Source organism: Nerophis lumbriciformis, linkage group LG12 (assembly GCF_033978685.3).
Source record: "Nerophis lumbriciformis linkage group LG12, RoL_Nlum_v2.1, whole genome shotgun sequence".
Taxonomy (NCBI): domain Eukaryota; kingdom Metazoa; phylum Chordata; class Actinopteri; order Syngnathiformes; family Syngnathidae; genus Nerophis; species Nerophis lumbriciformis.
The window spans coordinates 7830426-7853392 of record NC_084559.2 but is presented as its reverse complement, the minus strand read 5'-3'; the positions used below and the strand labels follow the sequence as shown (position 1 = coordinate 7853392).

The 22967-nt window shown below is 41.9% G+C and overlaps 1 protein-coding gene across 4 annotated transcripts; it reads left to right on the top strand.

The window, feature by feature from the left end:
• Positions 1 to 402: 402 nt before the first annotated feature.
• Positions 403 to 20853, top strand: vsig8b (V-set and immunoglobulin domain containing 8b). 4 transcript variants are annotated; one of them, XM_061985734.2, is made up of 9 exons: positions 3570 to 3622; positions 3707 to 3732; positions 3799 to 3878; positions 14533 to 14702; positions 14812 to 15010; positions 15121 to 15282; positions 15356 to 15478; positions 19882 to 20020; positions 20081 to 20853. In XM_061985734.2, the coding sequence occupies exons 1-9, from the start codon at positions 3614 to 3616 to the stop codon at positions 20298 to 20300; spliced, it is 1128 nt and encodes a 375-aa protein (XP_061841718.2). In that variant the 5' UTR covers positions 3570 to 3613; the 3' UTR covers positions 20301 to 20853. The 4 variants fall into 4 exon arrangements, with proteins under 4 accessions (XP_072770310.1, XP_061841720.2, XP_061841719.2 ...); XM_072914209.1 differs by lacking the exons at positions 3570 to 3622; positions 3707 to 3732 and adding an exon at positions 403 to 409; XM_061985736.2 differs by lacking the exons at positions 3570 to 3622; positions 3707 to 3732 and adding an exon at positions 3446 to 3513.
• The last annotated feature ends 2114 nt before the right edge of the window (positions 20854 to 22967 follow it).

The following is a 22967-nucleotide window of genomic DNA, read 5'->3' as shown; positions in this document are numbered from 1 at the left end:
ACCTTCAAGCCTTGACCAGTCCAGTTCATTTGCACCACGGGAGAACAAACCAAGCCACAGTCCCAGTCGTGACAAAAATGGCATTTTCAAATTCAAATAGCCCATAGCCTCACCCACTAGCTGGGAGCAATTTGACGGGGGTTTAAGAATACCGTTCTTTTGTAAAATACACCATAAATAACCATCACATGTCTCAAAGTATTCACATAGTGGATCAGCCATTGTCGTATACGGTGTCTTCAGGCTTGGAGAACATCACTTTTAAATGTCCAGTGGCCTTCTGGAACACCCACTTTTTCACAACTATGGTTCGGCCCAAATTAGGCCTAATCAGTGAAGGCAGGTGTGTTCACCTGTATAAAGCCCTCAGCCCCACCCTCACTCTTTTAGCCACCTGTTCAGAGCCATGGTGAGTGACAGCTTATATTTTGTTTGTTCAGCGCATGCTTCTTCACTGACTAACAAGATGAAATGTTTGTAGTTAGTTGACGTTCCTAACAAATGGTTTGAGAGGAAGTTTAAGGGCAAACGATCACAGCAGGGGGTCGAACTGTCACATTGTACAAGTTAATGATGACAATGTTTTAACCTTCTCTATTTATTATTAAAAATGTAATATTCAGCCTGATAAACATTCCGTAATTGATCAGTCTGAACAGGTTATAAAATAATATACACTTGTTTGACTTATTTCAATCTGCCAGAAAACATTTATTTAGGTAGAAATATCAAAGATTATATTAAAAAACATATTTGGCAAAGCATTATTTTTCGCTTACATTACACAAGACCTAATATTGTTCACAAATCTGTCGAAATCTGTGTTAGTGAGCATTTATTTGCCCAGTAATCCATCCCACCTCCCAGGTGTGGCATATCAAGATGCTGATTAAACAACAGGATTATTGCACATAATCAGATTTCCAATAAAGGAAAACTGCACATTTGCCATTTTTTTTGTGGCAGCCTAAGGCACACCTGTGCAATAATCCTGTTGTTTAATCAGCATCTTGATATGTCACACCTGGGAGGTGGGATGGATTATTTTGGCAAATAAGAAATGCTCACTAACACAGATTAAGACAGATTTGTGAACAATATATGAGAGGAATAGGGCTTTTATGTATATAGTAACATTTTTAGCTCTTTGCCTTCAAAAACCAAAGTGTTGTGTTTATATTTTTGTTCAGTGTATTTATGTACAACCATGGTAGTCACTACTAATACCTAAAGAAGAAATGTTTACTAACACAGATTTAGACAGATTTGTGAACGATATTTTAGAGGAATATGTACCACTGTGCTACATATATATATATATATATATATATATATATATATATATATATATATATATATATATATATATATATATATATATATATATATATATATATATATATACATACACAGGTAAAAGCCAGTAAATTAGAATATTTTGAAAAACTTGATTTATTTCAGTAATTGCATTCAAAAGGTGTAACTTGTACATTATATGTATTCATTGCACACAGACTGATGCATTCAAATGTTTATTTCATTTAATTTTGATGATTTGAAGTGGCAACAAATGAAAATCCAAAATTCCGTGTGTCACAAAATTAGAATATTGTGTAAGGGTTAAATTTTGAAGACACCTGGTGCCACAAACTAATCAGCTGATTAACTCAAAACACCTGCAAAGGGCTTTAAATGGTCTCTCAGTCCAGTTCTGAAGCCTACACAAACATGGGGAAGACTTCAGATTTGACAGGTGTCCAAAAGGCAACCATCGACACATTGCACAAGGAGGGAAAGACACAAAAGGTTATTGCTGAAGAGGCTGGCTGTTCTCAGAGCTCTGTGTCCAAACACATTAATGGAGAGGCAAAGGGAAGGAAAAACTGTGGTCAGAAAAAGTGTACAAGCGATAGGGATCACCGCGCCCTGGTCAAGATTGTGAAAAAAAAACCATTCAAAAATGTGGGGGAGATTCAGAAGGAGTGGACAGCTGCTGGAGTCAGTGCTTCAAGATCCACCACCAAGAGACGCTTGAAAGACATGGGTTTCAACTGCCGCATACCTCGTGTCAAGCCACTGTTGACCAAGAAACAGCGCGAAAAGCGTCTCACCTGGGCTAAGGAAAAAAGGAGCTGGACTGCTGCTGAGTGGTCCAAAGTCATGTTTTCTGACGAAAGCAAATTTTGCATTTCCTTTGGAAATCGAGGTCCCAGAGTCTGGAGGAAGACAGGAGAGGCACAGGATCCACGTTGCCTGAAGTCTAGTGTAAAGTTTCCACCATCAGTGATGGTTTGGGGTGCCATGTCATCTGCTGGTGTCGGTCCACTCTGTTTCCTGAGATCCAGGGTCAACGCAGCCGTCTACCAGCAAGTTTTAGAGCACTTCATGCTTCCTGCTGCTGACCTGCTCTATGGAGATGGAGATTTCAAGTTCCAACAGGACTTGGCGCCTGCACACAGCGCAAAATCTACCCGTGCCTGGTTTACGGACCATGGTATTTCTGTTCTAAATTGGCCCGCCAACTCCCCTGACCTTAGCCCCATAGAAAATCTGTGGGGTATTGTGAAAAGGAAGATGCAGAATGCCAGACCCAAAAACGCAGAAGAGTTGAAGGCCACTATCAGAGCAACCTGGGCTCTCATAACACCTGAGCAGTGCCAGAAACTCATCGACTCCATGCCACGCCGCATTAACGCAGTAATTGAGGCAAAAGGAGCTCCAACCAAGTATTGAGTATTGTACATGCTCATATTTTTCATTTTCATACTTTTCAGTTGGCCAACATTTCTAAGAATCCCTTTTTTGTATTAGCCTTAAGTAATATTCTAATTTTGTGACACACGGAATTTTGGATTTTCATTTGTTGCCACTTCAAATCATCAAAATTAAATGAAATAAACATTTGAATGCATCAGTCTGTGTGCAATGAATAAATATAATGTACAAGTTACACCTTTTGAATGCAATTACTGAAATAAATCAAGTTTTTCAAAATATTCTAATTTACTGGCTTTTACCTGTATGTATATATATATATACACCTTCTCTTCGTTGCAGTGCAGTATCGCCTCATGACCAGGTTGTCATTGTAAATGAAAATGTGTGCTCAAGTAGCTTTAATCATTTAAAGAGGTTTTCTACATGAAATAATTCTACATTGTGACTTGTATCAAAAGAGGAAGAAGTTGGCTGTAAAAAAGATGTCATGACTAGTTAAACATGTCTATGAGCACATGAGAGTAGTTGAACGTGTCTATGAAGTGGTGCAGCAACATAGTTGTGCACATTGTGACGGCAGGCAATTATTCAGCGCCTGCACAGAAGACATTTCTAGAGAAGAAATGCTGGCAGAAGACGAATGGAAGTCATTTCTTTCGCTCCTGGATGATTCATATTTTTGATTAGCTTTAATAATTAAACAGCTATTTTAAGTTTTTTTTTTGTTTTTTTTTCCCCACATATAAACCCTTCCACGTATGGGAGGCGCCTGAAGCTGCACTCTGGACAGAAAAGGTGTGGTCATAGTCAGCCAGCTGGGTTTCACCTGACAACTCAAGCAAGCCAAACACACACACACACACACTCACACACACTTTTTCTCTTGGATTATTTGATGTTTAAGGTATGTTGTCGGGTTTTTTTTCTCCAGGGTACAACATACCACACAGCTCCTCTTAATTCTGTTTAATTACCTTTTGTTATGCAGGTTGATTGTAGCAGTTGGAAAAGAAGGTGCAATGTAATGACACATTTAGAGAAGAAGAGCATTTCTAAGACTGTCTTCCTTCTTGCTGGCAGGTCCATGATGGAGTCTGCCTTGACAAGAACAAGACTGAAGTTGGCCGTGTTTTTTCTGCTGACATTTCATCCAAAGACAGGTGAGTCAAATCATCTCCTCAAACTATTCATACAACACATTCTCCTTCAAACAATGATGGTGTGATTATGACAAACCTGTAGTTAGAACTTAGCACAGGCTCTGCAAGCATGTTGCTATCAGGACAGGAAGTCTGCATTACATCCACACCCATTTTAATACTGACTGGTGGTGGGCTTTACCATTCTACAAACAAGTAAAGACCATGCAGCAAACAGTAAACAAGTCAAGACCATGCAGCAAACAGTAAACAAGTAAAGACCATGCAGCAAACAGTAAACAAGTAAAGACCATGCAGCAAACAGTAAACAAGTAAAGACCAAAAAATATGGTAATGTTCAACCCGATTAAGTGAATTTGATCACTGGCTTATGCTGTTCAGGGTCATGGGTAGCTGGAGCCTATCCCAGCTGACTTCGGAACACATGTCAAACCACAAGCCTTTGAATAGGACAAATGTCGAAAAACCAGCAAACTGTCTTTTCTTTTGTTGAGCCGACTGAAAAGTAAATATTGCATTTATTACACATTGGCTGTTTGATTGTAACGTGCATCTTATTACACAATTTGAAGGCGCTGTAATCGCCATGTAAAATCGCTAATGCTATCATCTTTAGCATATGTACCGTATTTTCCGCACCATAAGGCGCCCTGGGTTATAAGCCGCGCCTTCAATGAACGGCATATTTCAAAACTTTGTCCACCTATAAGCCGCCCCGTGTTGTAAGCCGCATCTAACTGCGCTAAAGGAATGTCAAAAAAACAGTCAGATAGGTCAGTCAAACTTTAATAATATATTAAAAACCAGCGTGATGTGGGCGCGCATGGAGTCGTATATCAACATGGACGGAGATGCGTGAAAAAAGCCACCCGGCCTCTTCGCGTAAACTTAAACTTACCTTAACCACTCGCTCATCTTTTCTTCATCCATCCCTTCGAGTTAGCTTTTATGATGACGCCGGCTGGAAAGGTCTCTTTTGGCAAGGTCTTCCTTTTGAATATCACCATGGGTGGAAGTTTCTGGCCATTAGCATGGCAAGCTAGAACCACAGTGAAGGACGACTTCTCATTCCCTGTGGTGCGAATATTCACCGTACGTGCTCCCGTTGTATCCACAGTGCGGTTCACAGGAATATCAAAAGTCAGTGGAACCTCGTCCATGTTGATAATGTTCTCTGGCCGGATCTTTTTTTCAGCTATCTTGTTTTTACAATATGCACGGAAAGTAGCCAGCTTTTCTTGAAAGTCTTTAGGCAGTTGCTGTGAAATAGTAGTCCGTGTGCGGATGGAGAGATTGCGTCTTTTCATGAACCGGATCCCTGTCGCTTAGTAGGAGCCATTTTGTGGTCTTTACAGATGTAAACACACAAACGAAATGAAACGTACGGTAATATCCGCGCGCTTTTTCTTCTTCTACGCGGGCGGGTGGTTGCTTACAGTAGAAGAAGAAGCGCTTCCTGTTCTACGGGGGCGGGTGCTTACCTTGGCGGTTGCTTGCGTAGAAGAAGAAGCACTTCCTCTTCTACGGGGAAAAAAGATGGCGGCTGTTTACCGTAGTTGCGAGACCGAAACTTTATGAAAATGAATCTTAATATTAATCCATATATAAAGCGCACCGGGTTATAAGGCGCACTGTCAGCTTTTGAGAAAATTTGTGGTTTTTAGGTGCGCCTTATAGTGCGGAAAATACGGTATGGCAAATCCAGAGAATTTCGAAAAGTTGAGACTTACTGTACTTTCCAGTGCCTTTTTCTTGCTTTGTTGGTATAGAAAATTGTAGCATCACCTCGGGTTAGTTTGGCTCCGAGTGCTTGTTTACCAGCCAGCGCCGAGTCGCATGCAACAAAAGTATTGAAATGTGGCAACGTTTGATTTGACAAAAGCAGTGAAGTTGTCAGGTTGTGTAAATGGTCAATAAAAAGAGAATACAACAAATCCTTTTCAACTTATATTCAATTGAATAGACTGCAAAGACAAGATATTTCATGTTCACACGTCATTGTTTTTTTGCAAATAATCATGAAGTTAGAATTTAATGGCAGCAACACATTGCAAAAAAGGCATTTTTACCAGTGTGTTACATGGCCTTTCCTTTTAACAACACTCAGTAAAGGTTTGGGAACTGAGGAGACACATTTTTGAAGTGGAATTCTTTCCCATTCTTGCTTGATGTACAGCTTCAGTTGTTCAACAGTCTCCCTTCTCATATTTTAGCCTTCACACATTTTCAATGTCTGGACTACAGGCAGGCCAGTCTAGTACCCACACTCTTTTTACTACGAAGCCACGCTGTTGTAACACCTGGCTTGGCATTGTCTTGCTGAAATAAGCAGGGGCGTCCATGGTAACGTTGCTTGGATGGCAACATATGTTGCTCCAAAAGCTGTATGTACCTTTCAGCATTAATGGTGCCTTCACAGATGTGTAAGTTACCCATGTCTTGGCCACTAATACACCCCCATACCATCACACATGCTGGCTTTTACACTACAGTCCGGATGGTTCTCCGGAGGACACCACGTCCACAGTCTCCAAAAACATTGTGAAATGTGGACTCGTCAGACCGTAGAACACTTTTCCACTTTGCATGAGTCCATCTTAGATGATCTCGGGCCCAGCGAAGCCGGCAGCGTTTCTGGGTGTTGTTGATAAATGGCTTTGGCTTTGCATAGTAGAGTTTTAACTTGCACTTACAGATGTAGCGACCAACTGTAGTTACTGACAGTGTTCCTGAGCCCATGTGGTGATATCCTTTACTCGCTGATGTCTGTTTTTGATGCAGTACAGCCTGAGGGATCGAAGGTCACAGGCATTCAATGTTGGTTTTCAGCCTTGCCGCTTACATGCAGTGATTTCTCCAGATTATCTGACCCTTTTGATGATATTACGGAGCGTAGATGTTGAAATCCCTAAATTCCTTGCTTGAGAAATGTTGTTCTTAAACAATTTGCTCAGGCATTTGTTGACAAAGTGGTGACCCTCGCCCCGTCCTTGTTTGTGAATGACTGAGCATTTCATGGAATCTACCTTTATACCCAATCATGGCACCCACCTGTTCCCAATTAGCCTGTTCACCTGTGGGATGTTCCAAATAAGTCTTTGATGAGCATTCCTCAATTTTCTCACTCTTTTTTGCCACTTGTGCCAGCTTTTTTGAAACATGTTGCAGGCATCAAATTCCAAATGAGCTAATATTTGCAAAAAACACCAAAGTTTCTCAGTGTGAACATGAAATATCTTGTCTTTGCAGTCTATTCAATTGAATATAAGTTGAAAAGGATTTGTTGTATTCTCTTTTTATTTACCATTTAGACAACATGACAACTTCACTGCTTTAAGGTTGTACACTAATGGGTACCTCGTAGTACCGACGGAATTTTGGCGGTTTCCTTAAAAGTACTGAATCCAGAACTCATCCATAGACATGTCTTTTAACATTTAAGAATGTTATAAAAAGTATTTTACAGTGTTATAGAGCAATCAAAGTTGTACAATTAAGTATTAAGCAAAGAGCAATTTGAGCACACCGCTCAAGGACATCTTTCAGGTCTGGTGCTCATTGGTAAGACAGCTAACTTCTGTTTTGTTCCCCAAACTTGCAGAATATCCCTCATGCAGTTGTTTGCATTTGCAACATATTATTTTGCATTTGTTTTTGATGCTGCAGCGTTGAAATTGCAGCATTTTTTTTTATAGTGTTTCTATTGATTGTGGATCATTGTTGTGCTTGTAGTGTTACTCCATGAGGAGCTCAGCTTGTATTCATTATTCATGCATATTACCAACACAGGCAACAAGTGAATATTATCAATATACAGGTAAAAGCCAGTAAATTAGAATATTTTGAAAAACTTGATTTATTCCAGTAATTGCATTCAAAAGGTGTAACTTGTACATTATATTTATTCATTGCACACAGACTGATGCATTCAAATGTTTATTTCATTTAATTTTGATGATTTGAAGTGGCAACAAATGAAAATCCAAAATTCCGTGTGTCACAAAATTAGAATATTACTTAAGGCTAATACAAAAAAGGGATTTTTAGAAATGTTGGCCAACTGAAAAGTATGAAAATGAAAAATATGAGCATGTACAATACTCAATACTTGGTTAGAGCTCCTTTTGCCTCAATTACTGCGTTAATGCGGCGTGGCATGGAGTCGATGAGTTTCTGGCACTGCTCAGGTGTTATGAGAGCCCAGGTTGCTCTGATAGTGGCCTTCAACTCTTCTGCGTTTTTGGGTCTGGCATTCTGCATCTTCCTTTTCACAATACCCCACAGATTTTCTATGGGGCTAAGGTCAGGGGAGTTGGCGGGCCAATTTAGAACAGAAATACCATGGTCCGTAAACCAGGCACGGGTAGATTTTGCGCTGTGTGCAGGCGCCAAGTCCTGTTGGAACTTGAAATCTCCATCTCCATAGAGCAGGTCAGCAGCAGGAAGCATGAAGTGCTCTAAAACTTGCTGGTAGACGGCTGCGTTGACCCTGGATCTCAGGAAACAGAGTGGACCGACACCAGCAGATGACATGGCACCCCAAACCATCACTGATGGTGGAAACTTTACACTAGACTTCAGGCAACGTGGATCCTGTGCCTCTCCTGTCTTCCTCCAGACTCTGGGACCTCGATTTCCAAAGGAAATGCAAAATTTGCATGGTTGGGTGATGGTTTGGGGTGCCATGTCATCTGCTGGTGTCGGTCCACTCTGTTTCCTGAGATCCAGGGTCAACGCAGCCGTCTACCAGCAAGTTTTAGAGCACTTCATGCTTCCTGCTGCTGACCTGCTCTATGGAGATGGAGATTTCAAGTTCCAACAGGACTTGGCGCCTGCACACAGCGCAAAATCTACCCGTGCCTGGTTTACGGACCATGGTATTTCTGTTCTAAATTGGCCCGCCAACTCCCCTGACCTTAGCCCCATAGAAAATCTGTGGGGTATTGTGAAAAGGAAGATGCAGAATGCCAGACCCAAAAACGCAGAAGAGTTGAAGGCCACTATCAGAGCAACCTGGGCTCTCATAACACCTGAGCAGTGCCAGAAACTCATCGACTCCATGCCACGCCGCATTAACGCAGTAATTGAGGCAAAAGGAGCTCCAACCAAGTATTGAGTATTGTACGTGCTCATATTTTTCATTTTCATACTTTTCAGTTGGCCAACATTTCTAAAAATCCCTTTTTTGTATTAGCCTTAAGTAATATTCTAATTTTGTGACACACGGAATTTTGGATTTTCATTTGTTGCCACTTCAAATCATCAAAATTAAATGAAATAAACATTTGAATGCATCAGTCTGTGTGCAATGAATAAATATAATGTACAAGTTACACCTTTTGAATGCAATTACTGAAATAAATCAAGTTTTTCAAAATATTCTAATTTACTGGCTTTTACTTGTATTACCAATGCAGGCAACAAGTGAATATTATCAAGTCCGTGACAATTTAGTTGCCTTCCTGCGTGTAAAGCAAATCCTCTTCAGACAGAATTTAGCCTAAAGGGAGTTTCTGGAGCTGTAAACATTTGAATGACTAATCTGAAGTTTTCCCAGCATGCCTTTATCACATTTGTCACTTTCAAGCTCTAATGAATGACTCAGTGTACATTTTGTTTGTGGCGATGGCATTAAGGTGCCGTCGGAGTGTTTGTGCGAGGAGATTTAACAGCGGCGAGGCTGACGGGATTTATTAGCGCGCTCCATTAAGACATTCGGTGAAGGTCGAAACATCTAAATGGGAGAACGGGGAGAAGATGAATGACAGTATTAGTGAGTTTGAATGTGTCGTCTCTCCATAAAATGTTGTGTTGTGTTAGGATGCACGTCACAGTGGCATTCACTTGTGATTCCAGACAATTGATGTGATCAGATGCTCTAATTCCAATGTAAACTGTTTTAACCAAGCCTTTAGTCTTCAGTCGCAGTAACAAGGCCAATTATTTCTCTTTTTAGGAGCACAGGCCCAGAGCTTGAATGCTATTAGCCGCATTTCAAATAGATGTTTTTTTTCTCTATCTTCTTTTGCATTTTTTTTTTTTTCACTTCTATAAATCACGGAGGAAGAATTCTGAGCGCAATATTTTGCTTTTTACCATACTGCTCCCTCGATGCAAGTTTTAAAATCTTTTGTTTACATATTGTGATAAATATTGACATCAGAGTATTGGTTTGGTCCATTTTAAAGATGATTCTTGTAACTATTGTTTTTTTTATTATAAAAGCAACAAATCAAGACATGTAATAGTAAAGTTAATAGTTTGCATATAGATGATTCAGTATTATAAAGGAGCACGCCAGAATCCTGCTAAAAACACCAGTATTTAAGTCAGGGGTGTCAAAGTCATTTTAGATGGGAGCCACATGGAGACAAATCTACTCCCAAGTGGGCCGGACTGGTAAAATCACGGCACGATAACTTAAAAATGGTCATGTCTGTGATCATGTTTTTGTTTGGCCATGTTCTGTTTGGGTTTTGGACTCTTTTTAGTTCCTGTTTGTGCACTCTTGTTTGTTTTGTTTCCATGAGAACTTATAGTTTCACGTTTTGGACTCGCGCACCTGCTGCTAATCATGTCATTGTTATTCAAGCCTGTCAGTTTGTGTTGGTCGTCCTGGCGACATTACCTCTGTTACGTCTATTACCCATGATACTCATGTTTATCATAGTTCATGCTGTTCGTTCTGGTCACAGTAAGTGTTGTTTGTTTTATGTCCATAGTTTTGCCTTTGTGCTAGTCCTTGTTTTCATTAGCCAAGTTTGTACTTCCGCCTTGTGCGCGCTTTTTGTTCACTCTTTTTGTTAGTGTTAAAATACCTTCACGCCATGTCCACTCCAACTATTCTTGCATCTCGGGAAAACAAACACCCCATAGTCCACGTCGTGACAAAAATAAAGACAATTTCAGATTGTTTTCTTGGTTTAAAAATAGAACACATTCTGAAAAATGTACACATCATAATGTTGTTGTTTTTTACACTTACATGTTGCGGTTGATAGTATTCTATCTTTATTTGTCTTTATGTATACTTTCTGAATAAATGATGTGATAATGTTCATCAGTCAACTCATTGCTGTTCATTTTCAACCTATCAAGATACAAAATATACATAAAAATCTAATTACAGTATGTTATTTATGTAGTTTGCACTAACATCATCTACAAAGATACAAATAATTGCTATTGCGACATCTAGTGGACACATTTATAACAGCAGTTTCTTTCATTAAAACATTTCGGCTCATTTTTGTACTTAGCAAACGCTTCTCACGTACGTTTGACACCCCTGATTTAAGTGCTCCAAAAAATTTATATTTTTGACACTCTAATAATGCCTGGCTAAAGATGCTAAATGGAGGCGCCACTGTACGATATCCCGGCTCACTCATCCCCCTCCAAAATAAATGGTATCAATTTGGCCGACGATACAGCTTTTTTTAATTTGGTTGTATCATGATAATGCATGTTGATGACACATTCAAGCTGTGTACTGCAAATTTGACAGCGACAAATGGACGACCTCGTCTACGACACAATGCAGCGTTTAAGTAAACCTCGCATCCATAGAAGAAGAATTTTCACTGGAAGACAAGGAATAGCTTAACATGCTACACAAGACAACATAGGACTATGCGGTGTGTAGTGTAGCATGGACGGTGTAGGAGGAAACTAGCATTTTGATTAGGGCTGCAGCTAACGATTATTTTTCTATCGATTAATCTATAGATTATTTTTTCGATTAATCGGTTAATCTATAGATTATTTTTTCGATTAATCTATTGATTATTTTTCCTTTTACCGATTTTTTTTATTTTATTTAAAATGAAGAGGAAAAAATAAATGTAGGCCAGTTTTTTCAAAAGGCATGGCTTTTATTTACAAAAAAAAAAGTATGGCCACTCAGTCAACATTGACAACAACATGACAAAATATTCTGTAACAATGTAAACATTTAAAACTTTTAACATTTAACAAAATTAAAAGTGGCTTATTTGCTTTTTAATGTGCAAATATAAAAGTAAACATCCAGTGCAAATCTTAATATTCTGGAATAGTATAAGCATTTCAAAAGTAAAAGTATTGCTTATTTTGCTTTAAAATGTGCAAAAATAAAGATAAACATCCAATACAAAAAAGTGCAAAACGGAAATATTCTGTAACAAGTGTAAACATTTCAACAAAAGTAAAAGTATTGCTTATTTGCTAAAATGTGCAAAAATAAAGCTAAACATCCAATACAAAAAAGTGTACAGTGTAAACATTTCAACAAAAGTAAAAGTATTGCTTATTTTGCTTAATAACACAACAATGATAGTATGATTAAAGTGAAAGTTAATTGTTGGTTTGTACATAGTATATGTAACTGTTAATGTTGTAAAAGGTATTTGCACAACTAATTAACGTTAGCGTTTGTGACACGTCTTGTGCCGTGGGGTTCTTTCAGGACCGACAGACTGAGCGCCAGACGGCTTTGCCAGGTTTACAATCTTTTAATTTTACACAAAGTCTTTTCTCTTCCAACTGCGCGGATCGCGCACCTGGGCACGATTGCGGCGTCGCTCCCGGCGCGCCCCGCCTCGCCGCTCGCTCGCCGCCGCCGCCTCTCCACAGTGTTAAAGAGGAGCGCGTCTTTGTAAACACTGAACAGGCACGCCAAACGCGCCTCTCAGAGCGAAACGGTGCTTTAGTTTATGAATTTACAACGCAGATACAAATGACACATTCATGTTTTTGTGTAATAATGACAACGTATACGCACGCGGACGATTGACTTGTTGATGGTGATGGCAAGAACGCTGTCGGGGGTTTTCTTTTCAAATGTTCGTTCATAGCCGTTGTGCTGCTATGATAGGCCATTTCCGCTCGACACAGTGTGCATACAACAACATTATTAGGCCGTTTATTGAAATACTCCCACACTTTTGACGACTTTTGGCGTGCTTTTTTCCCCTCGCTCGCATCGTCTGCTTTGCGCTCCGCCATGACAGTAAAGTAGTGTGACGTAAATATGCGACGCGCCGACGCACGAAAACGGCGTCGACGTATTTACGTAACCGATGACGTCGACTACGTCGACGCGTCGTTTCAGCCTTAATTTTGATTGATTGATAGAGACTTTTATTAGTAGATTGCACAGTACAGTACATATTCCCTACAATTGACCACTAAATGGTAGCACCCCAATAAGTTTCTTAACTTGTTTAAGTCGGTGTCCACGTAAATCGATTCATGATAAAGCCCTGCTGAATGCTAAGCTCGAGATCTTGAATGTAAACAGGAGTGGGTGAAGCAATACAAATATAGATCGTAACAATAACAAGTGAGTGAATAAACATTTGTTATCATCACAATCGTTTTTTGTTGTTGTTGTTACTAACAAACTCAGGAACTAAGTCCTTGGACACCAGAGTATTTAAGTGCAAAAAACAAATCATTTAAATAAGTGCCAATAGTAGTTGTTGCTTTTGTTTACTTATTTTGCAGTATTGACTATTTTTCTCAAAATATTGTGTATAATACAATGGAATTGATATATTAGTTGATATTGTTACATTGTATAATCATTTTGCAATGCATCCATCCACCCGCTGCCAATGCAGTCCGCTGAAAATGATGAAAGTGCCACTCTACATAGTAGCTGACGCTGTGGTCAAAGTTGGAATTGACAAACATGAAATAAATCCATTTAATAAAGTTAAATACAAATAAGGCAACAAGAGAAGTATCCCACACTTCTCTTTTGTAAAGTAAATGTGTACGGTGGATATAGATCATCTGCATCAACTATATGATTTGCCTGAGTGGCTGGACAAGACAATAATAATAAAGTTGGAATTGCCACAAAACACATTTTAAGATATTCAACACTCTCCTGCCATCTGGCGGCTAAAGTGGATAGTGCACCCACCATTTTGTCACGTTTCATGTGTCAGGTAAACCGAGACGAATGGGGCCATTTGATCTCCACAGTAGATTTTAGGCAATGTAGTCCATCGCTGATTGTAATTATTAGATTAGATTCAGCTGGAGTACTCTCCCAGTCTCTCCTCAATTGCAATTGTTCAAGCTAACAAGATGACAAGCTAACAAGTCAAACGCTAAATGCAAACCAAATGTAATACCTAAATGCTTCACGCACTAATTAAATGATGACATGAATAAGTATTTACCACTAATCAATGATAAGGAGAGCTAATTGATGAAATGGAATCAGAGTCCCAGTCTCTTTAGCCTGGTGGTCATCAATGGGCTATTTTTGAAGTTAAAGTACCACTGATAGTCACACCCTCTGTGTGTGTGACCCATCCCCTTACAGCAGCCGTGGCTCTGCTCAGGAATCAATTTGGTGATTTAACCCCCAATTCCAAGCCTTGATGCTGAGTGCCAAGCAGGGAGGTAATGGCTCCCATTTTTATAGTCTTTGGTATGACTCGGCCGGGGTTTGAACTCACAACCAACCCATCTCAGGGCCGACACTCGAACCACAAGGCTGACTCGGCCGGGGTTTGAACTCACAACCTACCCATCTCAGGGCCGACACTCAAACCAAAAGACCACTGAGCTGTTTGTATAGACTTTAGTGTTTTTGTAAATGCTTATTTTCGACTTGATGCAGATTTTTGTGTTTACGAGTCATGTTTTGTCCACACAGATGTGACACAGGCAATGCAGGTGACATCTACAGGCCCACAGACCGTCCAAAAGGCCCAAGGAGAAACTTTCCAGTTGGGGTGCACCTACACGCCCGGAGTCCAAGACACCGGTGAGTTGGACATTGAGTGGTCCAACCTCAGCCCAGACATGACGCAGAAAGACAAGCTGGTATGTGGACTATGAATAAACACAGTAATGTTGTGTCTTAGCAAATAAAGAGCCAGTCGCTGGTAAAACCTGCTTTTCTCTCTTGTGATGACTCATGTTTGTGTCCCAGATCTTGGCCTACGCAGGAGGCCAAATGATCAACTATGACTCCAGCCTCTCCAAAAGGCTGACCCTGGTAGGAGACCTCAAGCAGGGGGACGCCTCCATCTCTCTGGCTGACGTGAGGCTGTCAGACACAGCCACCTACCAGTGCAAAGTCAAGAAGGGCCAGGGTGTGGACACGCGGAAAGTAACTCTCGTGGTGATGGGTGAGGAAGAATTCTTCAAACGGGTTCAACCTGTTCTGTTTCTCACCTCCTGCACCGATGGAATTTGTTTGGAAAGTTGTCTTCCAGCTTTCATTGTTCTCCCTCGCCAGTCCCCCCCTCTGTGCCAAAATGTTGGGTTGACGGCAAGGAGGAGAAAGGCGGTCCTGTCTCCCTCCGTTGCAAATCGTACCAGGGATCGTCGCCTCTCACGTATACGTGGACCAGAGAAAGCGGGGGTGCAATGCCGCCCGTCCAGGCACTGGATATGGAAGGTACCGGCTGAAACCTTATCATACAACAAAAGACTTAATGACGTGTCCAATCTCAATGTGTTCTTTTATGAAGCGGCGCAGACCGGGGAGCTTTTGATCAAGAACCACTCAAACAGCTACGTTGGAACTTACATGTGTGAGGCCAGAAACCCCGTTGGCAAGACGCAGTGCAGATATTCACTGAAGGCACACAACCGTGAGTAACAGACGGCATCATCTCTCATTTGACTTTCTGAATCCTATTACATATTTTGTGTATAGCTCCAAATATACAAATCGTGACCCAGTTAAATATGTAACCACTTTTACAAAAACACAATGTTGATCACGGATGAATAAGAAGGTTCCAGCCTTAGTTTAGGAAAAGGTTTGTACACTTTGAACACAATATAAAGTGCAATACTGGACATCAGACAAACTAACTCAAATACCAAAGGGCAATGAATCAAATTTCTGTTTAATAACAAAGCTGAACTGTCCTTCTTCTTATGCAGCAACACACTTGCTTGCTTAGGCGGTCCATCGTAGTCGAAGATGACGTAGCTTCCATTTTGTTGCTCTGGTCGGTGGCTATCGTTGCTGGCGACGATGCCACTCCATATGACTATGAAGTCCGATCCTGGAACCACACGTCCTGCCACAGTGGGGACATGTCAGGCCTGGATCAGGGGGCTGGGATGGTTCTGGAACTGCAGGGTGGTGTCTTCGCCTCCGCTGATCCCTCCGGTGTTGGTTCCGACACTCCTCCAGATACATGACCCCGTCATGGCACAGCAAACGCCACAGCGATCGATTGGCTGCAGCTGTCTCAAGTTCGTGGGGTTTGATGTTGCACCTCTTCAATATCCCTTTCAGTTGGTCTTTGTACCTCAGCTTTTGTCCTCCGAGCTTTCTGCTGGCTGAAAGGAGCTGACCATAAAGCATCTGACGAGGCAATCGGTGTCCTGGCATCCGGATGGTGTGACCAACCCACCGGAGTTGTCGCTTTGCCAGGGTGGCCTCTATGCTTATGGACTCAGTGCGCTGCAAGATGTCCGTATGAGGAACTCATACGGACATCGAACTGTCCTTCTTCTTATGCAGCAACACACACACACGCACGCACTGTCACTAGGTGTGTGGTGCAATTCCAGTCTGGAATCACAAACTGAAGTGAAACAGCCAGGTTGCTGCAATGATTTGAAAAGCATCCACTTTACCTTGTTGGTTAACCTAACTTTGTGTGAAAGGGGGAGGGAAGAGGCAGTGGCAACAACGCTGTGGATACTTCTGGAATGTTTCAACCCACGCATTGTTTGTCCTTTGCTTCCTTTGTACTGATATTGATCCCCCAAACGAGAAAAATGAGACCCTCTTCCTGAAACCTAATAATCGGGGGAATGATGGACTCAGACTTGAACTTTTAACAGCCACATGAAGTCAATAACATCAGCAGCTTTTTAACACCTGAGAAACATTGTCACAATCAGAGGAATAATGTCTACATCAGACTTAGAAAGACTAATCCATGCATTTGTCTCCAGCAGATGAAACTACTGTAACGGCCGTCTCGCAGGGCTCTCTAAATGACTTGTAAAGCAGCTTCAGTACATCCACAATGCTGCTGCTCGAGTCCGGACTATATTAGTCCAGTGCTCAGCTCACTGCTCTGGCTTCCTGTTGCTCAGAGAATAGATTTTTAAAACACCTCTGCGTGTGTTCAAGTCCCTTCATGGTCTTGTGCCAAAGTACATTTCTGACATGCCAGAACCATCTCTCTCTCGGAGAACCTCGGGTCGTGGTCTCCTGCTGGTGCCCAGAGTCAGGACCCAACATGGTGAGGCTGCGTTTCAGTTTTTTGTTCCTGAAAGCTGGAATAGTCTTCCAGAAGATAGCGCTGGAAAGGTTCAAATCCAGGCTGAAAACACTTTTATTTAATTGTGCATACGACAAGTATTTTAGTTAAACTTTTGGTTTTAATTTTAGTTATGATTGTTTTTAAGATGATTTTAGTTTTTGGTTTACATTTGAATTCTGATTGATTTTTAAAGATATACCGTAGTAGAGCGCAATATATGTATGTGTGGGAAAAAAAATCACAAGACTACTTCATCTCTACAGGCCTGTTTCATGAGGGGTTCCCTCAATCAATCAATCAATCTCCTGATGATTGAGGGAACCCCTCATGAAACAGGCCTGTAGAGATGAAGTAGTCTTGTGATTTTTTTCCCCACACATACATATATATATATATATATATATATATATATATACAGGTAAAAGCCAGTAAATTAGAATATTTTGAAAAACGTGATTTATTTCAGTAATTGCATTCAAAAGGTGTAACTTGTACATTATATTTATTCATTGCACACAGACTGATGCATTCAAATGTTTATTTCATTTAATTTTGATGATTTGAAGTGGCAACAAATGAAAATCCAAAATTCCGTGTGTCACAAAATTAGAATATTACTTAAGGCTAATACAAAAAAGGGATTTTTAGAAATGTTGGCCAACTGAAAAGTATGAAAATGAAAAATATGAGCATGTACAATACTCAATACTTGGTTGGAGCTCCTTTTGCCTCAATTACTGCGTTAATGCGGCGTGGCATGGAGTCGATGAGTTTCTGGCACTGCTCAGGTGTTATGAGAGCCCAGGTTGCTCTGATAGTGGCCTTCAACTCTTCTGCGTTTTTGGGTCTGGCATTCTGCATCTTCCTTTTCACAATACCCCACAGATTTTCTATGGGGCTAAGGTCAGGGGAGTTGGTGGGCCAATTTAGAACAGAAATACCATGGTCCTTAAACCAGGCACGGGTAGATTTTGCGCTGTGTGCAGGCGCCAAGTCCTGTTGGAACTTGAAATCTCCATCTCCATAGAGCAGGTCAGCAGCAGGAAGCATGAAGTGCTCTAAAACTTGCTGCTAGACGGCTGCGTTGACCCTGGATCTCAGGAAACAGAGTGGACCGACACCAGCAGATGACATGGCACCCCAAACCATCACCCAACCATGCAAATTTTGAAGGGATGCTGTTCCTGGGATTAAAGGCCTCACCTTTTCTCCAACATATTGCTGGGTATTGTGGCCAAACAGCTCCATTTGTGTTTCATCTGACATCACATGGACAAAGATAAGACCTTCTGGAGGAAAGTTCTGTGGACTTTGATTGATTGATTGAGACTTTTATTAGTAGGTTGCCCAGTACAGTACATAGTCTGTACAATTGACCACTAAATGGTAACACCTCAATAAGTTTTTACACTTGTCAGGACTTAAATTGATTCATGGTACAAATATATACTATCATCATAATACAGTCATCACACATGATAATCATCAGAGTATATACATTGAATTATTTACATTATTTACAATCTGGGGTGTGGGATACGGAGGGGGGGTTAGGCTTGGTTGATATCAACACTTCAGTCATCAACAATTGCATCATCAGAGAAATGGATATTGAAACCGTGTAGGTCTGACTTGGTAGGATATGTACAGCAAGTAGTGGACATAGAGAGAGAGATCAGAAAGCATAAGAAAAAGTATCTACATTTGATTATCTACATTTGATTATTTACAATCCGGGGAGGTGGGATGTGGAAGGGAGGGTGTTAGTTTAGGGTTGTAGCTGCCTGGAGGTGTTCTTTTATTGTGGTTTTGAAGGAGGATAGAGATGCACTTTCTTTTACACCTGTTGGGAGTGCATTCCACATTGATGTGGCATAGAAGGAGAATGAGTTAAGACCTTTGTTAGTTCGGAATCTGGGTTTAACGTGGTTAGTGGAGCTCCCCCTGGTGTTGTGGTTATGGCGCTACTGTATTACGGTATGGTACGGCAGCTGCACTGCAGCAGACAGGGAGAGGCTGCAAAGAGTGGTCAAGACGGCTCAGAAGATCATCAGCCGCCCTCTCCCCTCTCTGACGGACATCTACACCTCCCGCTGCCTCAACAGAGCCAGTGCCATCATCAAGGACAGCACCCACCCTGGCTCTGACCTGTTCCACCTGCTGCCCTCTGGGAAGCGCTACAGGTGCATTAAAACCAAAACAAACAGGCTAAAGAACAGCTTCTTCCCCAGGGCCATAACCATCCTGAACGGACTGCCCCATTGTCCCTCATAACTGCCTTCTCTTCGGTGCAATAACCCATTCCACCAACCACCCTGTTTTTGTTTTGTTTTTTCATGTATATATTCATTTCACACCATATTCATTGCACTTCTACATTTTTTAAATTTGTATATATTTGCACATTGTTTTTCTAGCATGCACACATCGCACTGTATGGAATGGCCTCAATCTCGTTACCTTGCGTAATGACAATAAAGCTGATTCTGATTCTGATTTACATTAAGGAAGTAGTTTGACATGTACTTGGGTATCAGGGAGGTGTAGCGGATTTTATAGACCAGGCTCAGTGCAAGTTGTTTGACTCTGTCCTCCACCCTGAGCCAGCCCACTTACACAGCCCATGATATGATGTTCTTTACAAGGAAATGTCAACTTTTGACCACGACGGTGTAAGCCTGGGCTCAATAAGGGTGGTACAACAAGTGATGACGTATAATATTAACAAAGTGTGCTGTCCATCATCACATTCTGTCTTGCAGCCACGGATAAAGTGGGCGTGATAGTCGGTGCCGTGATCGGCGCTCTCCTCCTCCTCCTCCTCCTCCTGCTCCTCATCTGGCTGCTGGTCTGCTGCTGCAACAAGCGTCGCTACGAGAAAGAGGTTGCCAATGAAATCAGGTAGAGAAAATCCCAGAGCGTTGATTAAGCAAACAGTTCCTGAAAGATGTGTTCCTTCAGAGAGGACACCCACGCCCCAGAGAGCCAACCCCCCAGCAGGAACTCCAGCTACCGCTCAGTGCTGGGCTACCGCACCCACCCGGGTGTGTCCTACAGCTCGGTGGGGAACCGCCTGCCGAGTGTCAGCCAGTCTAATGGCAGCAGCAGTGACAAGGGATCAGCGGGGGGGAGGCGGCTTTCTCCCCTCAAGTATGACAGTCGCTATGGTTACCCTGTGTAGCCACAACTCATGCACTTGATGGACTTACTCTAATGAACTCCAGCTTTTAGCAGCACTTCTAACAGCAGCATGTTTAACACCACAACGTTTATTTGAAATATCACCTCCAATGTACTGGAGTGGATGCTCTTCATCATGTACTGTATGTGGGTATGGACATCATCATCATCATCATCTATGCAAGATGTACATAGCTTGGACTGTGGTACCTCCATGATTATCCTCCCTAACCCCGAGACAGGGGTCGGCAACCCAAAATGTGGAAAGAGCCGTATTGGATCAAAAATACATAATTAATCTGTCTGGAGCCGCAAAAAATGAAAGGTTGTATATAAGTGTTATAATGAAGGCAACACCGTGTCTATATTAGCCTACTATCAAAATGACTGTCGCAGGCTGACGCAAATCTTCGTTGACAGAAATGTTGAAATGTAATATTTATTCTACACATGTTTACAACATTATAAAACATTAGTAGTCTCTGTGGTTGGCCCTAAGCTCTGGAACATTCTGCCCCTCCATGTTCAAACTGCTCCCACAGTGGACTGTTTTAAGTCTCGTCTTAAGACACACTTTTATTCTTTGGCTTTTAACACTACGTGAGTTGTGTGGTCCTCTGTTTTTACAATTTTGATTTCTATTTACTATTTTAATTGGTTTTACCCTTAAAATCATTTTTAATCATATTTATTTTATTTTGTTTTTTTGTTTTTTTTTGTATTTATTTTTTGTTTTTGTTCAGTCATTGGGGGAGCTAAGGGTAATATTTGAATATTGTTTTCAATATTGTTGTGCAGCACTTTGGAAACATTTTGTTGTTTAAATGTGCTAAATAAATAAAGTGGATTGGATAAATCAGAGGCTACTCAGAAGGAAATGACTGGCTCAGAATGGCCATAGGTATTGCTGTGGTCTGGAACAACATGGCACACAAACAACTATGAGAAATGCAGCCAATATTACGTACATATAATGTGTCATGAGACATGCACATATAAATTAACATGAGTCAAGGAAATTAAATTAACTCAAATATAGCTACAAATGAGGCATAACGATGCAATATGTACATACTAGAGATGCACGGATAGGCAATTATTTCATCCGCAACCGCATCAGAAAGTCGTCAACCATCCGCCATCCACCCGATCTAACATTTGATCAGAACCGCATCCGCCCGCACCCGCCCATTGTTATATATCTAATATAGACGATGCAAGGCATTAGTGAGGTTATAAAGCTTTTGCCTGTTAAAGAAAGGAGACTGATCCAATGCAGCACAGACATTCGCGTGCCACGCTGTCACGACCCAGACGCACACCAGTGCGCAATCATATGGGAGCCGCGCTGAGCGCACCTCCAAGCGCATCTCGCTGCCGGCGACGGCCGGGTATATGGGTCCGACGCTCCAGCGCCATCCATTTTCAGGGCTAGTTGATTCGGCAGGTGGGTTGTTACACACTCCTTAGCGGGTTCCAACTTCCATGGCCACCGTCCTAGCTGCTGTCTATATCAACCAGGGTGAGCCCCACCCCTTTCGTGAGCGCACTGCGCACGGAGTGACCCCTGTTACGCGCCCCCGGCAACAGGGGTGGCGGGCAGGTAAGCTGCGCGGGCGGAGCGCGCGGAGTGACCCCTGTTACGAGCCCCCGGCCACGGGGGTGGCGGGCAGGTAAGCTGCTTACCTGCTGCGCGTGACGCCGGCCGCGGCGAAGGCGGACGAGGCGGGGTGTCGGTGCGGTGGGCGCGGTGGTGACCCTGGACGTGCGTCGGGCCCTTCTCGCGGATCGCCTCAGCTACGGCTCCCGGTGGGGCCCTCTCGGGGGAAGGGGCCTCGGTCCCGGACCCCGGCGAGGCGTCGGGGGCCTTCTCCGCTCCGTAAAAGTGTCCATCTCTTTTTCTTTTTCTTCTTCTGTTGTGGCATATGCTGCAGGTGCCTGCTCGTTTTTCGTATGTGGGTAACAACATTTAACTATGTATATATATTTACCAATTGGTTTAACTGCCACCCGCCTGAATCTATTTAAAATCTAATTTTTTTTTTTTTTCAACCGCCCGACCCGACCCGACCCGCGGATAAAATCTAATTTTTTTTAATTTCATCCGCCCGATCCACGGATAATCCGCGGTTGTGTCCACAAACCGCGCATCTCTAGTACATACAGCTAGCCTAAATAGCATGTTAGCATCGATTAGCTTGCAGTCATGCACTGACCAAATATGTCTGATTAGCACTCCATAACAAGTCAATAACATCAACAAAGCTCACCTTTGTGCATTCACGCACAGCATAAAACATTTGGTGGACAAAATGAGACAAAGGAGTGGCATAGAACACGTCTTTCTGTGGCAGCGTCAGAGAAAGTCGTACATGTAAACAAAGTGTTGCGTCACAGTCCACACAACGGTGAGTTCAAGGGCCGCTGAAATGAGTAGGACGAAATAGTGTCATCAGTGCAGCGGACACACAAACATATTCAACAATTAGCAGATATTTTTCACCCCATTTTCTTTCCATTTCTGAAAAAGCTCCACGGAGCCACCAGGGCGGCGCTGAAGAGCCGCATGAACCCACACAAAAGTAGCAAAGATGTGAAATATAGATTGAAATGTGAAATGTAAGCCAACTTGTGGTGAATGAATGAATCAGGATTGCTATGAAGATGA

Bases quoted from the DNA above. Each gene is read 5' to 3' on its own strand.
- vsig8b (XM_061985734.2), top strand. The intron at 3,733-3,798 runs GTGCAATGTAAT...TCTTGCTGGCAG, and splicing joins TGTAGCAGTTGGAAAAGAAG to GTCCATGATGGAGTCTGCCT. The intron at 20,021-20,080 runs GTAGAGAAAATC...GTGTTCCTTCAG, and splicing joins GAGGTTGCCAATGAAATCAG to AGAGGACACCCACGCCCCAG.